General features: G+C 36.6%; 1 protein-coding gene across 2 annotated transcripts in view; it reads right to left on the bottom strand.

The window, feature by feature from the left end:
* Positions 1-19490, bottom strand: part of MXI1 (MAX interactor 1, dimerization protein) — a 93567-nt gene that overhangs the window by 55537 nt on the left and 18540 nt on the right. For both annotated transcript variants that reach the window (XM_040254410.1, XM_040254411.1), the window contains exon 2: positions 18348-18480. In XM_040254410.1, coding sequence (XP_040110344.1) covers positions 18348-18480 — 133 coding nt within the window. The remainder of the gene's footprint in view (positions 1-18347; positions 18481-19490) is intronic.

Genomic DNA, 19490 nt, shown 5'->3' with positions numbered 1-19490 from the left:
CATGCCCAGGACTCTCTCAGACCTCACCCTATGCATTTCTTCATTTGGCTGGTCCTGATTCATATTATTTATAATAAAACTTGAAATCATAAGTATAGTACTTTCATGAGTAGTTCTAGTAAACTACTGAACCTGAGGGGGCTGTGAGAACCCCTAAATTTGTAGCCAATTGGTCAGAAGTTTGGGTGGCTGGGAACTCTTGAACTCATGTGTGGCATTTGTAGTGAGGTCACTCATGTTGGGGACTGCACCCTTAAACTTGTGGAGTCTGCTAACTAGAGATGGTTAGTAGCAGTATTGCAAAATACACCATGATCAAGTAGGGTTTATTCTAGCAATGCAAGAAGTTTAAGATTCAAAAAACTCAATGTAATTAACCATATTAACAGAATAAAAAAGAAAACCCATATTATAATCTTAATAGATGAAGAAAAAGCATTTGACAAAATTCATACATCCATTCATGATAAAAACTTTCAGCAAAATAGGAAAGAAAGGAATTTCCTCAACTTGTTAAAAGGCATCTACAAAAAAACTACAGTTATACTCAGTGGTGGAAGAATACATATTTTCCCATTATCAGAAGCAAGGCAAGGATGTTTCCTCTCATCAGCTTCTATTCAGTACTAGAAGTCCTAGCCAATGAAATAAGGCAAGAAAAATAAATATCATACAGAATGGCAAGGAAGAAGTAAAAATGGCTTTAATGTGCTGTGCTGTCACTTCAGTCATGTACAACTCTTAGTGACCCTATGGACTGTAGCCTTCTTATCTATCCATGGGATATCTATCCAGACTCTTCTATCCACGGGATTCTCCATGGAAGAATACTGGAGTAAACAACATTATATAGTGTATATTTAGAAAATTCTAAGGAATGTGCAAATTACTAGAAATAATAAGTGAGTTCAGCAGAGTCAGTTTTAAAGGCCATATACCAAATTCAATTGCTATTTACAACAGCATCAAAGAATATTAACTACTCTAACAAATATTAACTCAACAAAATATGTGCATTACCCATACTATAAAAAACTACAAAATACTGAATTAAAAAAAAAACACACTAAATAACTGAGTAAATGGGGAGATATACCATGTCCACACAACAAAAGATTCAACGTTGTTTGCATGTGTCAAGTCCCCCCAAATCAATCTATTGATTCAATGCAATCTCAATCAAAACTCCAGTAGGCTTTGTGGTAGAAACTGAAAAGCAGATCTGATAATATATGTGAAAATGGAAAAGACCTACAATAGTAAAAGGAACTTTTGAAAAAGAACCAATTTGGAAGACTTACATTACCTTATTTCATGACTTATTAGAAAGACTACAGCAATTAAGATACTGTGGTATTGTAGTAAACATAAATATTTAGATCAATGGGACAGAATAGAGTCCAGAAATAGATTCACATATATGTGGTCAATTAATTTTTATGAAGATGCCGAGGCAATTAAATGTAGAAATGCCTTTCCAATAAATGATACTGAAACAACTGGATGGCCATTTGCCAAAAAATGAACTTCAACTCTTACCTTACACCTTCTATAAAAATTTAACTCTAAATTAATCTTAGATCTAAATGTAATACTAATATTATAAAACTGCTAGAATAAAAACATTAAAAGAAAAATTTTACGATCTTGAATTATGCAAATATTTAGTACATAACAAGCATGTACTTTAGAAGGTAAACATGTAAACTGAACTTCATCAAAAAATATAACTTTTGTTTTTCAAAAGACACTATTAAGAAAATGACAAAGGCAAACCACTGAGAAGAAAACACCAGCAAACCACATATGTAATAGAGAACTTGTATCCAGAATTTACAAAGAAATCTTACAATAAGAAAACAAACAACTCAATAATATAAAAAGTAAAAGATATGAACAGATACCTTGCCAAAGAAGATATATCAGTGGCAAATAAACACATAACAAAATGTTCAAAATTACTTTGGAAAGTGCAAAGTAAAATAGTGAGATACTATGACACACCTACTAGAATTGCTAAAATTTAAAAGACTGAAAATACCAAGTGCTATCCAGGATTTGGAGTTACTAGAAGCACCCTACACTGCTAGTTAGAATGGAACATGGTCCAGCCACTTTGGAGAATAGTTTGGTAGTTTCTTTATAAAGTTACACACACAGTTACTATGAGACCCAGAATTCTAGGTAGCTAAGAAAAATGAAAACACATTTCCACAGAAAGATCTGTTTGTAAATATATACAGCATCTTGTCTTATGATAGCTAAAAACTATGCACAACCTAATGTCTATCAACTGGTAAATGATTAAACCGTGGTAGATTCATACAATGGACTCAGCAATATAAAGGACTTAACTATTGAGTCACAGGACAATATGAATGAATTTCAGACAATATTACACCAAGTGAAAAAAGTCAGACACAAAATAGTATATATATGATTCCACTTATATGAAATTCTAGAAATGGAAAAACTATAGTGACAGAAAACAGATCAGAAAGTGGAGACAGGAAACTGACTGTAGGAGCATGAGATAATAATGCTTGAGGTGATAAAAAAAAGTTCTATATCATAATTGTCTTGGGAGTTGTGTGACTTTATACACATCAAGTCACTGAATCATAACTTAAAAATTGAGGAATTTTATTGTATAGAAATTACACTGCAACAAAACATTTTTTTAAAGTTATAAATCTCATCCTGCAATTGGGGCAATACTCTAATCTACTGCAAAGTACTCAAGAATGAGACTAAGACATTATTTTCTTATTCCAGAAAACCAATAATAAAAATTACTAGAAAGTGCATATTTTTAAAACATAAGTGATTTGGAGACTATCTGGACTTTTCATCTACTTAATTTTTTTTTCATTTCTGGCATATGATTAATCTGCTGTCAGTCAAGAGTACAAACAATCAAACCTTCATCTTCACAACAGGAAGTCAACAGATAACAAGCAGGATAAGTTTATAACTTAGAAATATGAAAGCAAACAGCAGAAGAAACTGTTAAACAATTGGAAGTGGCAGACTCTAGGAAGCAAAAATTGGATGAGGAGAGATGAGGCAGGGGAATGTTATTTTTCTTTATAATCCAATTAGTATTAACTTTTAAAACTATATACATATACTCTTTTTTAAACATTAAAAATAAATGTAAAATAAAAGATAACAGCTCTCTATTCTTAGTGCCAGAAATTAAGATGCATCTAATACATACTAAAGTTATACAATATTTGTGAAATAATCATTTCTTAGGTTAAAAAAAGCAATAATGGAAACCACAGAGGATTGTGAAGATTAAAAATAACGCTCTTAAATGTATTTTCAAAAGTTCAAACAAGACACTTAAAAAGACAAACCACTAATCATCTAGACTGCTTCAACATTCTAAAAATCCTTAAAAATGGAAAAAATATGTGATTTCCTAAATCATTTGACTTCCAAATTGTAATTTAGTATTTTAGGAAGGACTCAGGCATGAAATAAACATTTGGTAGACACTTGTTGAAACAAAAAAAGCCAAGTGGTACCATAATTAATAGCACTACTCATAACAAAAAGCCCATAGATACTAATTTCCATTGTTAATACACTCCTTTGCTATAGTACCAGAAGCAAACATAGATGTTATACGTGTATCTATTTCAAAGAACCTTACTGTCTAAAGAAAATATATCACATTAAAAAGTGATTCTCAAAGGGAGTAAGGGAGGAGAGGTTGGCAGGAGAGCTGAATTCTTGCTCTGGTTGCAGTAGAAGAATGGAGGTGACACTCCCCACTCCTTACTGGTTTATTTCAAGTTTTAAAGCAATCACTGCTGTGGAGATCATTTTGTAATGTATGCGTGCCTGTGTGCTCAGTCGCATCCAACTCTTTGTGACCCCGTGGACAGTAGCCTGCCAGGCTTCTCTGTCCATGGAATTTTCCAGGCAAGAATACTGGAATGGGCTGCCATTTCCTACCCCAGAGGATCTTCCTGACCCAAGGATTGAACTCCCGCATCTCCTTCTTTAACAGGGGGATTCTTTACCACTGTGCCAACTGGAGAGCTCTTTGTAATGCATGGAAATAATAAACCACTATTTTGTACACTAGGAACTAATACAGTATTGTTAGTCAATTATACTTCAAAAAACAATCAAGCTCATAGAAAAGGAGATCATATTTGTGGTTACCAGAGGCCAGGGGTGAGGGGAGGGATAATCGGATGAAGGCAGTCAAAGGTATAAATTTCCAGTTAGAAGGTAAGTATCAGGGAGGTAACGTACAACATACATGAAAGTTGTTAAGACGGTAAATTCAAAGAGTTCTCACCACAAGAAAACAAAAATTCTTTTCTGTTTCATTTTGTATCTATATGAAATGAATGTTCCCTAAACTTACTGTGATAATTACTTCATGATGTATTTAAGTCAAATTATTAAGCTGTACACCTTAAATCTATATAGTGCTGTATGTCAATCATATCTTAATAAAACTGGAGGAAATAAAAAAGGAATCATTGCTTAATATTCATTAATCCATTCCATCTTTAGTTCTTCTTAGCATCTGTCATATGTTCAAGATCCTTCACTATTTTACTATAATAAATAAGACAGGTAAAGAGAAGAGTGAAAAAGTTGGCTTAAAGCTCAACATTCAGAAAACTAAGATCATGGCATCTAGTCCCATCACTTCATGGGAAATAGATGGGGAAACAGTGGAAACAGTGTCAGACTATTTTGGGGGGCTCCCAAATCACTGTAGATGGTGATTGCAGCCATGAAATTAAAAGACGCTTACTCCTTGGAAGAAAAGTTATGACCAACCTAGACAGCATATTCAAAAGCAGAGATATTACTTTGCCAACAAAAGGGTCCATCTAGTCAAGGCTATGGTTTTTCCAGTGGTCATGTATGGATGTGAGAGTTGGAATGTGAAGAAAGCTGAGCACTGAAGAATTGATGCTTTTGAACTGTGGTGTTGGAGAAGACTCTTGAGAGTCCCTTGGACTGTAAGGAGATCCAACCAGTCCATCCTGAAGGAGATCAACCCTGGGATTTCTTTCCATCCTAAAGATCAGTCCTGGGTGTTCATTGGAAGGACCGATGTAAAGCTGAAACTCCAATACTTTGGCCACCTCATGCAAAAAGTTGCCTCACTGGAAAAGACCCTGATGCTGGGACGGATGGGGGCAGGAGGAGAAGGGGACGACAGAAGATGAGATGGCTGGATGGCATCACCGACTTGATGGACATGAGTTTGAGTGAACTCCGGGAGTTGGTAATGGACAGGGAGGCCTGGCGTGCTGTATTCATGGGGTCGCAAAGAGTTGGACACGACTGAGCGACTGAACTGAATCTTTTTTTTCAAGTTATACTGATACATATTATAAAATTCACCCATTTTTAAGTGTTTTTGTAAAAAATCCAATGAGTTTTTGTAAACTTACATATTGTGTAACCATTACCAAAGTCCACTTTTAGAACACTTTTATCACCCCTAAAATGCCCTAATGTCCACTTGCAGACAACCTCCATTCCCACTCCTCATCTACCACTAATCTGTTTCCTGTCTCTATAGTTCTGCCTTATAAATACAAATTTCATATAATGGAGTAATATCTGACTTTGTTCACACAAACTTTTTTTGTGTTTCATCTATTTTGTCATATGTATGAACACTTTTTTTTTTTATTACTGGGTAGTATTCCATTGTATAATGCACTGTATTTTGTATAATGCACTCACTAGCTGATGGACATTTCAACCGTTTCCAACTTTTGCTGATTATGAATTAATGCCATTACCATGCATGTTCAAGTCTTCCCGTGGACTCCTGGAGAATAAGAGCTCTTCATCTTACAGAACAGTTGCCTTACACTGTTACACTTTGCCATTAACATCCAAGTTATTTTTCACATTTGTAAAATGGTCAACAATATGAAGCACATAACAATACTTAATAAATATTAAATTCCTACTGATATTTAAAATGTTTGTTAAAAGAATAAAAGAAACATGTTTCTCAGATATTTCTGATAATATGGGTCTTAAAATGTTAAAAAAGAAAATTTGTCTCCAATGAGTATATCTGTTACAAATAAACTGACAATGAGAATAAAGCTATTAAACATCCCTAGATCCATTTCATACAAACCAATCAATTAAGCCTAAGTTTTTCTAAAAGTCTTCTCAAAATTATGTCAACATTGGTTTAAATGTTACCTTCAGGTCTACATAATCATGCTCAAAGTATTCAGTCATTCATTTACTTAGTATTTATTGAGTACCTACACTGGAAATACTAAGTACTCTAAAATTTCAGTCTCTTCTCTCATGTAGCTCACATTCCATCATCTATTTTTTTTGTTAAAAGTAAATAAATAAGGCAGGATTTATTAAGAAAACTGCACCTATACACCATACCTGGGGCACTATATTCTTACAATGTTAGATAACCACCATGTAACTCTTTTAAACCACACGCGTATGTATGGCTGTCCTTTTGCTGTCCACCTGGAATTATCACAACATTGTTAACTGGCCATATTTCAATATAAAATAAAAAAAGTTTTTTAAGTGTTTAAATTTTATACAAACAAATCATTCTGTTTCTTTAAACAGTCAGTGAACTAAATACAGTGTTTGGTAAATTCCATTAAAATATAGACTGAGCTTTAGGTAAACACCCTCCCCCCTTGCCCAATAAACAATGGTTCTATAGAAAATTGAAATTCAAAAACTTCTTTTTGACATACAGTGCTATTTATAGGAATGTAACCTGCCTTCCAAAGAACAACTGAGTGGGTAACATATTAAAATGATAAAATGAAGTACACTGAACCTTTAGAGCCAGACCTAGAAATCTACATTTTAAATTGTAACTTACATGCATTAACTGTTACCAACAAAGACTATAAAAATCAACCCAACAGGCTAAGTATTAATGACAGTATATTATCTAGAGTTTTTGTGAAGACTGAAGATCACCTGTTCTGTTATTCACATAGAAGACATTGAATTATGGTGATCAAAATTAAAAACCTAAAACTTTACTTCTTCTAATACCAAGGCAAACTTACCACATTTTACTCTCCAGTCTCTTTCATTACATAAAAGGAAAAGTTCCTTAAAGTTCCTCAAAGAGAATCCTAAATTGCCCCTAATTAATCAAAATGAGAGTAAAGGAAAATCAGTTGCTTTATCAAAATATATGACTGACTAAAGACTAAAATTATGTTCTTCTATAATTTAAAAACGCTCATTTCAAATGGCTTCAAAGCTCTCATTATGTGGCCTCCACAAATGGTGTTTACATAGTGTTCTCAAAGACTATCAAAAGTATTTCCCATGATAAACAAAGACAAGGAAATAAATACCACATGGAAATCCTTTTATACAATGTCATAAAACTAAATAAAAAGAAAATCCGTAACACTTTTCCCTGAAAAGTATGCAGTAATGTTAACAAAATTGTCTACTAAACCAAATAATTTCTCTTATAATTATTCATTCAGTACAGTTCAGTTGCTCAGTCGTGTCCAACTCTTTGCGAGCCCATGAACTGCAGCACGCCAGGCCTCCCTGTCCATCACCAACTCCCAGAGTTCACTCAAACTCATGTCCATCGAGTCGGTGATGCCATTCAGCCATCTCATCCTCTGTCATTCCCTTCTCCTGCCCCTAATCCCTCCCAGCATCAGAGTCTTTTCCAATGACACAACTCTTTGCATGAGGTGGCCAAAGTACTGGAGTTTCAGCTTCAGCATCAGTCCTTCCAAAGAAAACCCAGGACTGATCTTTATTTTTTTTTTTTAATTTAAGAAAACTTATTTTTTAATATAAATTTATTTCAATTGGAAGTTAATTACTTTACAATATTGTATTGGTTTTGCCATACATCAACATGAATCCACCACAGGTATACATATTCCCCATCCTGAACCCCCCTCTCTCCCCCTCAACCTGTACCATCCCTCTGGGTCGTCCCAGTGCACCAGCCCCAAGCATCCACTGTCATGCATCGAACCTGGACTGGCGATTCGTTTCATATATGGTATTATACATATTTCAATGCCATTCTCCCAAATCATTCCACTCTCTCCCTCTCCCACAGAGTCCAAAAGCCTGTTCTATACATCTGTGTCTCTTTTTCTGTCTCGCATAGACACGTGTACCCCAATGTTCATCGCAGCACTGTTTATTATAATAGCCAGGACATGGAAGCAACCTAGATGTCCATCAGCAGATGAATGGATAAGAAAGCTGTGGTACATATACACAATGGAGTATTACTCAGCCATTAAAAAGAATACATTTGAATCAGTTCTAATGAGGTGGATGAAACTGGAGCCTATTATACAGAGTGAAGTAACCCAGAAAGAAAAATACCAATACAGTATACTAATGCATATATGTAGAATTTAGAAAGATGGTAAGGACTGATCTTTAGAATGGACTGGTTGGATCTCTTTGCAGTCCAAGGGACTCTCAAGAGTTTTCTCCAACACCACAGTTCAAAAGCATCAATTCTTCGGCACTCAGCTTTCTTCACAGTCCAACTGTCACATCCATACATGACCAATGGAAAAACCACAGCCTTGACTAGACGGACCTTTGTTGGCAAAGTAATGTCTCTGCTTTTGAATATGCTATCTAGGTTGGTCATAACTTTCCTTCCAAGGAGTAAGCATCTTTTAATTTCATGGCTGCAATCGCCATCTGCAGTGATTTTGGAGCCCCCAAAAATAAAGTCTGACACTGTTTCCCCATCTATTTCCCATGAAGTGATGCCGTGGGAACAGATGCCATGATCTGTTTTCTGAATCTTGAGCTTTAAGCCAACTTTTTCACTCTCCTCTTTCACTTTCATCATCTCCTCTTCACTTTCTGCCATAAGGGTGGTATCATTTGCATATCTGAGGTTATTGATATTTCTCCCAGCAATCTTGATTCCAGCTTGTGCTTCTTCCAGCCCAGCGTTTCTCATGATGTACTCTGTATATAAGTTAAATAAGCAGGGTGACAATATACAGCCTTGACATACTCCTTTTACTATTTGGAACCAGTCTGTTGTTCCATGTTCAGTTCTAACTGTTGCTTCCTGACCTGCATACAGGTTTCCCAAGATGCAGGTCAGGTGGCCAGGTATTCCCACCTCTTTCAGAATTTTCCACAGTTTATTATGATCCACACAGTCAAAGGCTTTGGCATAGTCAATAAAGCAGAAGTATATGTTTTTCTAGAAGGCAGCAGCACCAACAGCATATGTTTTTCTGGAACTCTCTTCCTTTTTCCATGATCCAGTGAATTTGATCTCTGGTTCCTCTGCCTTTTCTAAAACCAGCTTGAACATCTGGAAGTTCACAGTTCATGTACTGCTGAAGCCTGGCTTGGAGAATTTTGAGCATTACTTTACCAGTATGCGAGATGAGTGCAATTGTGCAGTAGTTTGAGCATTCTTTGGCATTGCCTTTCTTTGGGATTGGAATGAAAACTGACCTTTTCCAGTCCTGTGGCCACTGCTGAGTTTTCCAAATTTGCTGGCATACTGAGTGCAGCACTTTCACAGCATCATCTTTCAAGATTTGAAAGAGCTCAACTGGAATTCCATCACTTCCACTAGCTTTGTCCGTAGTGATGCTTTCTAAGGCCCACTTGACTTCACATTCCAGGATGTCTGGCTCTAGGTGAGTGGTCACACCATCATGATTATCTTGGTCATGAAGACCTTTTTTGTACAGTTCTTCTGCGTATTCTTGCTACCTCTTCTTAATATCTTCTGCTTCTGTTAGGTCCATACCATTTCTGTCCTTTATTGAGCCCATCTTTGCAGGAAATGTTCCTTGGTATCTCTAATTTTCTTCAAGACAAAACATAAGAAATTTCACCCTAACACTATGTTATGGAATCCCTATATCTCCTTGAATGCATGTTAAGTTTAATCAGTGAACAAGTATGTACTGTGAATCTATAGCATTTTCACAGTAACCTATTGTAAAAAACTAAACAACAAGCGCACTCTCAGAATGGAACTCGTTCATATGCAGGAGACTTCCTATAGGAGAGAAGTCTGCAACTCAGAATAGGGCCCTCATCTGGCCATACTGCTACCTTGATCTTGTACCTCTAGCCTCCAAAACAGTGAGAAATAAATTTCTGTTGTTCACAAGCAAAAAAAATTGTAAACAAATTTAAGCTATTTACTTATTCTCTGTGCCAGCATCTGACATAAATAAAAACTGCCCTGTCTATAACATCTTACTGACTTGTATTATTTATCATTTTTACTATATATACTCTTTCCAAATATATCACAAACACGCATAACAACAATTCTATGTATAAGTTCAACAAATCTGGTTACAAATTACTTTAAGGGAACAGTTTCAATAGCTAGCAAATAAGGAAGCAAATTGCGAAGGGTAGAAAAGAGCTGTAGTGGGAAAACATTAAAGCAGGAGGTACAGACCACACACTTCAGGCATTTCCTAGAGCAGACAAGGAGAACACTAAAACCCATATAACTCAGGTTATTGTCACTGAGTCTTAGTTTTTAGGCAGATTATCACTATGGACTGTTTGCTAATTCCAGAGAAACAAATCCCAGGGATTTCACTCATCTTCTAGTTGTACCTGTAAAAGTTACTTTGCACATCAGTCCAGTTTCCTTATTAATAAATAAATAAATAAATTCCACTTTACCTCACAGAAATGTTCTGAAATTCAAAAGAAATAATAATGTACATTAAAGGAATCTGTACACAACTAGTATATTAAATGCAAAGTGTTACTGTTACTATTATTGAAAATGGATTCCATCCTTTGATCCAGCAATTCTACTTCTTCAGGTCTATCCTAAGGATCTAGGTGGACAAATGCACAAAAGTATCTATATAAAGATGTTCACAGTAGCCCTGTATGGAATGAAAAATTAACATTTTAAATGTTATTAACAGATAATTGGCTTAACAAATTATGGTACACACATGAAGTAGAGTATTATGCTGTAATCAGAAATGATTTAATAGACATGTGAGAACTTGAAAAAATGTTCAGGATAAGTGAAAGCAGGATTGCAAAGGTTCACAATCTCAAGATGCCTTCTCTCATCTTTCAAACTTGATCAGGTCCTCTATTATAACCTTCATAGGATCCTCCAGCTTTCTTCTATTAAGCTCATCATAATTTTAAATAATATATTTATATGTTTACTTGAATAACATGTGTTAGATGATAATGAAGAAGGTATATTAATACATATGTCTATATAGATACATACATACACACACAGACAGAGGGGGGAAAAAGTCTGCCAGTATTTTAAAATGTCAGAAGCCAAAATGAAAATAAAAATATACAAGCTTAAATTACATTAGCACTATCAAATAGAAATGGGATCTGGATACGTATTTTGTCAAAACCACACCACAAAACCTCTTTGATTAGATTAGTATTTGGGAAACTGTCTTCACTTAAGGAAAAACAAAGAATCATGCTGCAATATATCCAAAAGGAGGCAATGCTGTTTCATTTGTAAGGAGAAATCCAGAAGAGAAACCTTTCTTCAGGTCAAAAGTCCTGCCTGGTTAGAATTATACAGCTTAAAATCAGGCTTGATATTAAACTCAGTCACTTAAAGCTATAAGGCTTGGACAAATCACTTAATCATCCCTAGTATGAGTTTTAACCATAAAATAAATGATAATATCTTACCTTCGTAAGGCAGAGAGCTATACCAGATGAAATCCAGAACTCCCTTTCTGTGGTTTGTGATCTTTTATACTTTAGCATCAAATGACTATTCCACCAAAAAGCCTTCTATCAAATAGGAACAGCAGTTGTTCCACCAACTTACAAGCCATGATCATGAAAGTCTCCTTCAATTATACTTCTACAGAGGGATATATTTCTCAGAAATCCAGCAACCACAAACTTATGCCTCAATACGTCTGAGTTTGTTAAAGTATATAAATAATTCTTCAGAAGTTTTCATTTTAAATTTGGTTTTAGTGGAAGACAAAATATCACAGAACACATCAGATCACATCATTCAACATATAGAAAGTACTTGAAGAACAATACTAATATCTTTAAGAGTTTAACTACTACTAATTTCTACTTTTGGCCTTGAAACTTTGAGAGTTCTCTATTGGACAAAGATCCAGTTCTTTAAGACAGAATAACTGAAAAACAAAGACTAGTAATAAATTCCTCAAAAAATAAAAAATAAGCCTTCATTCAATTATCCTGTGAACAAATAGGTACATGTTTAAGAATAAAAATAGAAGATATATGTCAAACTACTTCCCCTAGAAAAAAAAATCCTCTGCAACTATCCTAGAAAAAGAATTCACCCTACTCCTGAAAAACAAAAACAAAAACCCTAAAAATCTATGAAGATGACAGACAAAAAGGATATAAAGCTGAAAATGTAACAATATATCATTCCCTCAAAAATAAGACTAAAACATTTCATTATTTTGTATTTTAAAAAGTTAAACTAAAGTCTTAAAAGCAAAAGAAAAGTTGTTTTGTTTTTTATGTCCTCAATCTTAGCAGACAGTACTGAAATACTGCTGCTGTTATAAGATTCTTTAGTATCCAAAGAATACTAAAGAAATAATGAAATTCAACAATAAACTGGTAAAGGTATACCTCGGAGATACTGTGGGTTTGATTCCAGACCATTGCAATAAAGTGACTCACAATTTTTTTTTGGTTTCTTGGAAAAAGCAAGAGAGTTCCAGAAAAACATCTATTTCTGCTTTATTGACTATGCCAAAGCCTTTGACTGTGTGGATCACAATAAACTGTGGAAAATTCTGAGAGAGATGGGAATACCAGACCACCTGACCTGCCTCTTGAGAAATCTGTATGCAGGTCAGGAAGCAACAGTTAGAACTGGACATGGAACAACAGACTGGTTCCAAATAGGAAAGGGAGTACATCAAGGCTGTATATTGTCACCCTGCTTATTTAACTTATATGCAGAGTACATCATGAGAAACGCTGGGCTGGAAGAAACACAAGCTGGAATCAAGATTGCCGGGAGAAATATCAATAACCTCAGATATGCAGATGACACCACCCTTATGGCAGAAAGTGAAGAGGAACTAAAAAGCCTCTTGATGAAAGTGAAAGAGGAGAGCAAAAAAGTTGGCCTAAAGCTCAGCATTCAGAAAACGAAGATCATGGCATCCGGTCCCATCACTTCATTGGAAATAGATGGGGAAACAGTGGAAACAGTGTCAGACTATTTTTTTGGGCTCCAGAATCACTGCAGATGGTGACTGCAGCCATGAAATTAAAAGATGCTTACTCCTTGGAAGAAAAGTTATGACCAACCTAGATAGCATATTCAAATGCAGAGACATTACTTTGCCGACTAAGGTCCGTCTAGTCAAGGCTATGGTTTTTCCTGTGGTCATGTATGGATGTGAGAGTTGGACTGTGAAGAAGGCTGAGCGCTGAAGAATTGATGCTTTTGAACTGTGGTGTTGGAGAAGACTCCTGAGAGTCCCTTGGACTGCAAGGAGATCCAACCAGTCCATTCTGAAGGAGATCAACCCTGGGATTTCTTTGGAAGGAATGATGCTAAAGCTGAAACTCCAGTACTTTTTGGCCACCTCATGCGAAGAGTTGACTCACTGGAAAAGACTCTGATGCTGGGAGGGATTGGGGGCAGGAGGAGAAGGGGACGACCGAGGATGAGATGGCTGGATGGCATCACAGACTCAATGGACGTGAGTCTGAGTGAACTCCGGGAGATGGTGATGGACAGGGAGGCCTGGCGTGCTGTGATTCATGTGGTCACAAAGATTCAGACACGACTGAGTGACTGAACTGAACTGAACAGTATACATACAACTTAGGTTTATACTACATTATAGTCTATTAAATGTGTGACAGTATTATGACTAAAAAAAATGCGCATACCTTAAGAATATTTTATTATTTAAAAATGCTTACCATCACCTGACAATGCAGGGTTGCCACAAACCTCAATTTGTTAAAAAAAAAAAAAAAAAACACCACAGTATTTGTGATGAACAATAGAGGGAAGTACAATAAAACAAGGTATGCCTGTATTTTCTACTTTATAGATCATCTTAAAATAAAGAAAATTACTGTATATGTGTCACAATCTCATACCAGTATTTACTGCCAATATTTGACAGATTTCTGGTTCTTTGCATAGACAAGTTTTGGTATCATTTTACTCTCATGACACAGGATGATAACAATATTCTTTAATATTAATTGCAGTATTTTATAGGGTAGTCTAATCTATGTGTTTAAAAGAAGTGGCAGATTGAAGATTTTTATTCTTCAAATACTGTACATTGTTTTCCTTTCCAAATGTATTGTCAGTAATATCCTTCCAAATACAAAGCAATCAGAGTTTGCCAAAGCAGAAGTTGCACATTCTTACATTATTTCTATTCAGAGTCTAATATAATACTTGGCACAAAAGAAAAACTCAGTTCCAATTTCAGATAGTCTACTTGGAGTTTGAAAAACCTTCAATTCTTCAAAAACCTACTGTTTAAAGAGCACTGTGATAGTTACTGGGAATAAATCTTTAAGCAGAAGAGATTCAATCCTTGCTCCCATGGGGTTTTTAGTCTAATAAATGAGACATGAATTTATCAATCATATAACTATATTTCCTACAAACTGTGATAAACATTGAAGGAAAAGTATGGATGCCATGAGGTATGTGACCACCTGATCCACTTTGGCAGATGAGAAAATGCTTTCCTGAACAAGTTATTACTGAGCTGAAACAAGCATGTAATTAGTGATAACTTGGCAAAAGGGGAAGAAAAACAATTCTCAGAAAAGAACAGAGTTATGTGCAAAGACCCTGAGGTAGGAGGAAACATGGTGTATTAAAGGAACTGAAGGAAGGCTAGCCAATTTAATTCATCAGAATTGCATTTGGGACGAGAGTGGTTGCAGGGATACCAGTTAGGAGGTCACAAGAGCTGTTCAAGTAGAAGTAATTGTATCTTGGATTAGGAGGGTAGTAATGAAGCTAAGAGAAAAGGCAGGTTCAAGAGATATTTAGGAGAAAATTGGTGTTACACTGAAGCCATGTAGAGCTGTGTTAGTAGAGTTTTAAAGATGAGAGACCTTGGTATTTTTCAGTTGTGAAACCAAACAGTAAAGAAGCTGGGAATTTATCTGATACTACTCAATAAGCCAGAGAGCAATTGTCGCCAGTTGTCTAATAGCAGTAACACCTTAGCAAGGGTGATTTTAGGAAGTGTGCCAGAAGGCCATGAACCAAGACTACAGTAAAGTCAACCATGAATTTAAAAAATAATTATGTACTATATATCCCACACCCTAATTCAAAAGGATCTCAAATGATAAAATTAAATTTTCATGGTACATGCTTTTAATGTCACATTGTATCACTCATTTTCTCTCCTTTATACTTCTATGAAAGCAAGGTTTCAAGACTTGGGAGAAAGAAAGAATAGGAATTTATAACATTATGAGTCAACTCTCAGCACAAGTTTATAAAGTAACATTTTATATCAGGAATATCATATTATACTAGAGAATATTGGGGGGGGGGAGTAAATCAACATTGTATCTTAAGTATGCTACAATGTCAGGGAAACAAATGTTACTTTATGACATACCTTCAAGATGCTTAATAGGAACAGCAACTTCCATATAGGTATATATTTGATAGGAAAACAAGACACATGTATTTATCAACTCTATTCCTTTCCTTGTTTCAGATGACTAACATATGAAAAATTTTACCAGTTTTATTTGTTTTATGTAACCAGTATAATAAAATCTTTATTAAATGTAGTAATAACAGGGAGTCTATAGTGTTCACTTACAAATGAAACAGCAACACTATCTCCCCAATACCCCAGTACTAGAATTTGATCCTTTGCTCCCTACTCTATGAAGCAGAAATCTTAAAATGTAAAGAGAAATAATTTATAGTGTTCCCCTTTAACATACTAGTTCTCATCTAAAGCTGCTGCTGCTGCTGCGAAGTCCCTTCAATCATGTCCGACTCTGTCCACCTCCATAGACAGCAGCCCACCAGGCTCCGCCGTCCCTGGGATTCTCCAGGCAAGAGTACCGGAGTGGGGTACCATTGCCTTCTCCCTCTCATCTAAAGGCTCAACCCTAAATCCCACATATGGGTAGACCTTTAGATAATATATCCTAAAATTTTTTTTCTTTCTCTCTTTTTGTCTTTCTTACTATTTATATTTCCATGAAAAATTACTTAGTCTTAGGTCGTCCAATGTACATGTAATTATTTTCTCTTGAGTACTACTAAGAATAAAGTGGCATACTTGTAGTCTTATACATTTTCTGACATGCTGTGCTAAAATACACAATAATTAGCAATGTGGTCTGACACACAATAGTAGACTCCTAAAAAGAACACTAGCATGAAAGAGAAATTCCAAGCTAAGCAAAGTGTAAGTCAAGAGATGACAAACACATTAATGACCTGTAACATAACTGGTAAAATCTAGAAATACACATCTAATTTATGCCTTTGTAATTCTTGAGTTGTCAGTAAAAATGTCACATCTGCAATGATGGGATGGTGTACTGAATAACCACTATAGTAAAGTGAAAGTGAAATTGTTCAGTCGTGTCCGACTCTTTGAGACCCCATGGACTACAGCCTACCACGCTCCTCCATCCATGGGATTTTCCAGGCAAGAATACTGGAGTGGGTTGCCATTTCCTTCTCCAGAAACTGATCTCTAAAACTGTCAATAAATCAGTGTCACAGAGCTTCAGGGGAAGAAGAGACCTTGGTGAGGATGTAGTTAGTCCCCTCAAACTATGACAACAGTTAAGGATGGAGAAAAAAATGTAATGAGATCATATACTTGATTTCTAGAAAGTAGGAAACAATCAATATATACTTATACCATGGCAGAACCCAGGCTTGATTTCCTATCTAGTACTCTTCCTATGCCTCAAAGTAAAAAAAAAAAAGAAATTTTTAGTCTATGCATGGATTGGAAGACTCATAAACTCCTGAATATAGGTTTTAATTTCTGATAGCTTAACCAGAGAAACTGTGAAGGGCAGGAAAATTTATAAGTAATTCTTGTTTAATGCTGCCCATTTTGTTTAATATGCCTACATATTTTCATCCCAAATCTGCCAAACCACAACAAACACTGTAGACGCACACATAAACATAAATACGGCACAACACACTTACGGCTAAATAATTTTACACTTTTAAAAATTATTTACAATGTACAGAATAGTCTAGTGAAGAAAAGAAGCCAAAAAAGGAGACACAGATTTAAAGATATTAGTGACTTGCCACAGTAATGTTAGAAAGGCAGAGTGGAAAGATCCAACGTTCTGAGCAGTGTTATGTACAGGAACCTCAGGTTTTCTGCATCAGTGAGTAAGAGCCCCTACTCCCGCTCCCTCCCAACCCACATCTTCAAGTGCTACCCAACTTCCTGTCTGGAGTTCTCCAAAGGCTCCCAGCAAACTTAGTTACTCAGAGAATGTTCTGTGCCCTTCCAAAATGAACACTTACATTCTCTAGAAAAAAAACTTCGGAAAAAACATCTCATTTAAATCCTTTCATCATGGAAAAGGCACGCACCAGCTGGTTTTAAAACAGGCTTTTTGAAAATTTCATGAGATGAATCTTTAGAATACATAGGCCCTCTAGAACAAAAACACTGAAGATAGCCAGACACTACCAAAATTTTTCAAAAAAAGAAGTCAACTATGTCTGAGTATATATCCAAGTAAGCATTTTCTAGTATCTGTTTTGATTGAAGGATAAACATCTCTTTCCTTTTTTTTTTTCTTTAAGAGCTCCCTTACCAATTAATTCTTATCATCCTTAAAAAAAATAGACCGTGACCAGCTTCCGACTGCATCTAAAGATTTTTATTTCTTTACCAAAACCCTTGTTTCTGCTTTATAGCCTCCTTATTTCTGATTTTTAAAAATTCTTGCATCTCTCAAGTTTAAAGCTGGCCCAAGATTACTTTTAGCATACGGCTGCATGCATGGACACATGCGGCCGAATCTCTAAACTTACTTTCCCTCTCAGTCACAGACATCTCCACTTAATAATCCCCAGCAAGAACTTATTTGGTTGTTTTGCCAGATTCTATTCTTTCCCTTCTACACAAAGTCAGGTTAGGATTCCTAGACTTAATTATTTTAAAAGGGCCAAATTCTGAGGGATGGTGATAAAGGCACCTGCTTGGCTGATAGTGTTGCTCTACACTTGCTATTAGAGGTCAGTTGGGTCAGCGCTTCTGCCTGAGTCTGTGCTCCCTCCCTTCAGCTGCCCTTTCCAAACCTCTGCAGCTCAATACCTGTTGGCAGTGCTGGTGTTGCTGCTCCCGCTGCGGTGTTTCTGTGCCCGGCTCAACCTCCGTGGGGGCTTTGAATGCTGCAGCCGGGGGCTTGGCATGGAGGGGAACGTTGAGGCATAGCCATGTTCACACTCTAAACAAATGGCAAGAAAAAAAGAGGAAGAGGTAAGAGGGCAAGAGGAATATACCCAAATTCCTGGATCTACAGATCTCTAGTCCTTTCAGTAACAGGTTGCTGAAAACAGACAAGAAAAAGAGGTAAATTTTTTCCATTCTTTCTGATTGGAATATAAGATTCCCAGTCCTTGCCTGGTCATCAATCCTGTGATATTATATACAGACCCAACTCAAGCTTGGAAGGTGTAGTAACACCTCCTCTAAACCAAGGAACTTCTCCCTCCTCTTCAAAATCCTTTTCTCCAAGAATTCTTGACTCAAACACCTTCATTTCTGAGACCAATTACCATTCACCTAAATTATTTCATTTGTTTCAAAATCCCTTTTGGTATAACTGTACCCCTTCAAGGTGTCTCTCTAAGCCCCACATTTTTGTGTACTTCAAACAATTCAGTCACCTCGTTCTAGGAAGACATTTTCTCACGACACCACAATTTTCAGGGGCTGCACTCAGCACCCCAATCTCTTTACATCGCCCTTAGTCTCTGTTCCTAAGGGAATCCCAGTGCATCCTATTTGGATGTGCAGAGGTCACTTCCTCACAAGTACCTGTCCACCTCCCTGCTCTTCAGCAGGCATCCCCGGTCTGGGCTCTGGGTCCGGTCTCCCCGACCCCGACAGGCACTCCTCTCGCCCCCTCCTCCGGTTCTTCGCGTTCTCTTTCCTCCCGGGTCCTCAAATCACCTCCACTCTCAACACTCCTCCCCTTTCCTCCCCTCCCGTCCACCTCCACTCAGGGCAGCCTCAGGTTCCAGCCTGACGCCTCCCTCAGTCTCCCCAGGAGACAGTGTCCTCCCCTGCTCCCCTTCCTGAACATACACACACCCACAGGGGCCCCTCACACACATGCACACGAACTGCCTCCTGTGCCCCTTCATTCACGTGCTCACTCCCTCTCACATCCTCCCCCTCACATAGGCACAATTCTCCTGACACACGCACCTCCCTTAACCCACCCTCCTCACA

This window comes from Oryx dammah, unplaced genomic scaffold (assembly GCF_014754425.2).
Source record: "Oryx dammah isolate SB20612 unplaced genomic scaffold, SCBI_Odam_1.1 HiC_scaffold_14, whole genome shotgun sequence".
NCBI classification, from domain to species: domain Eukaryota; kingdom Metazoa; phylum Chordata; class Mammalia; order Artiodactyla; family Bovidae; genus Oryx; species Oryx dammah.
Note: the sequence above shows the minus strand (reverse complement) of the source record. Positions and strands in the feature narration are given on the sequence as shown.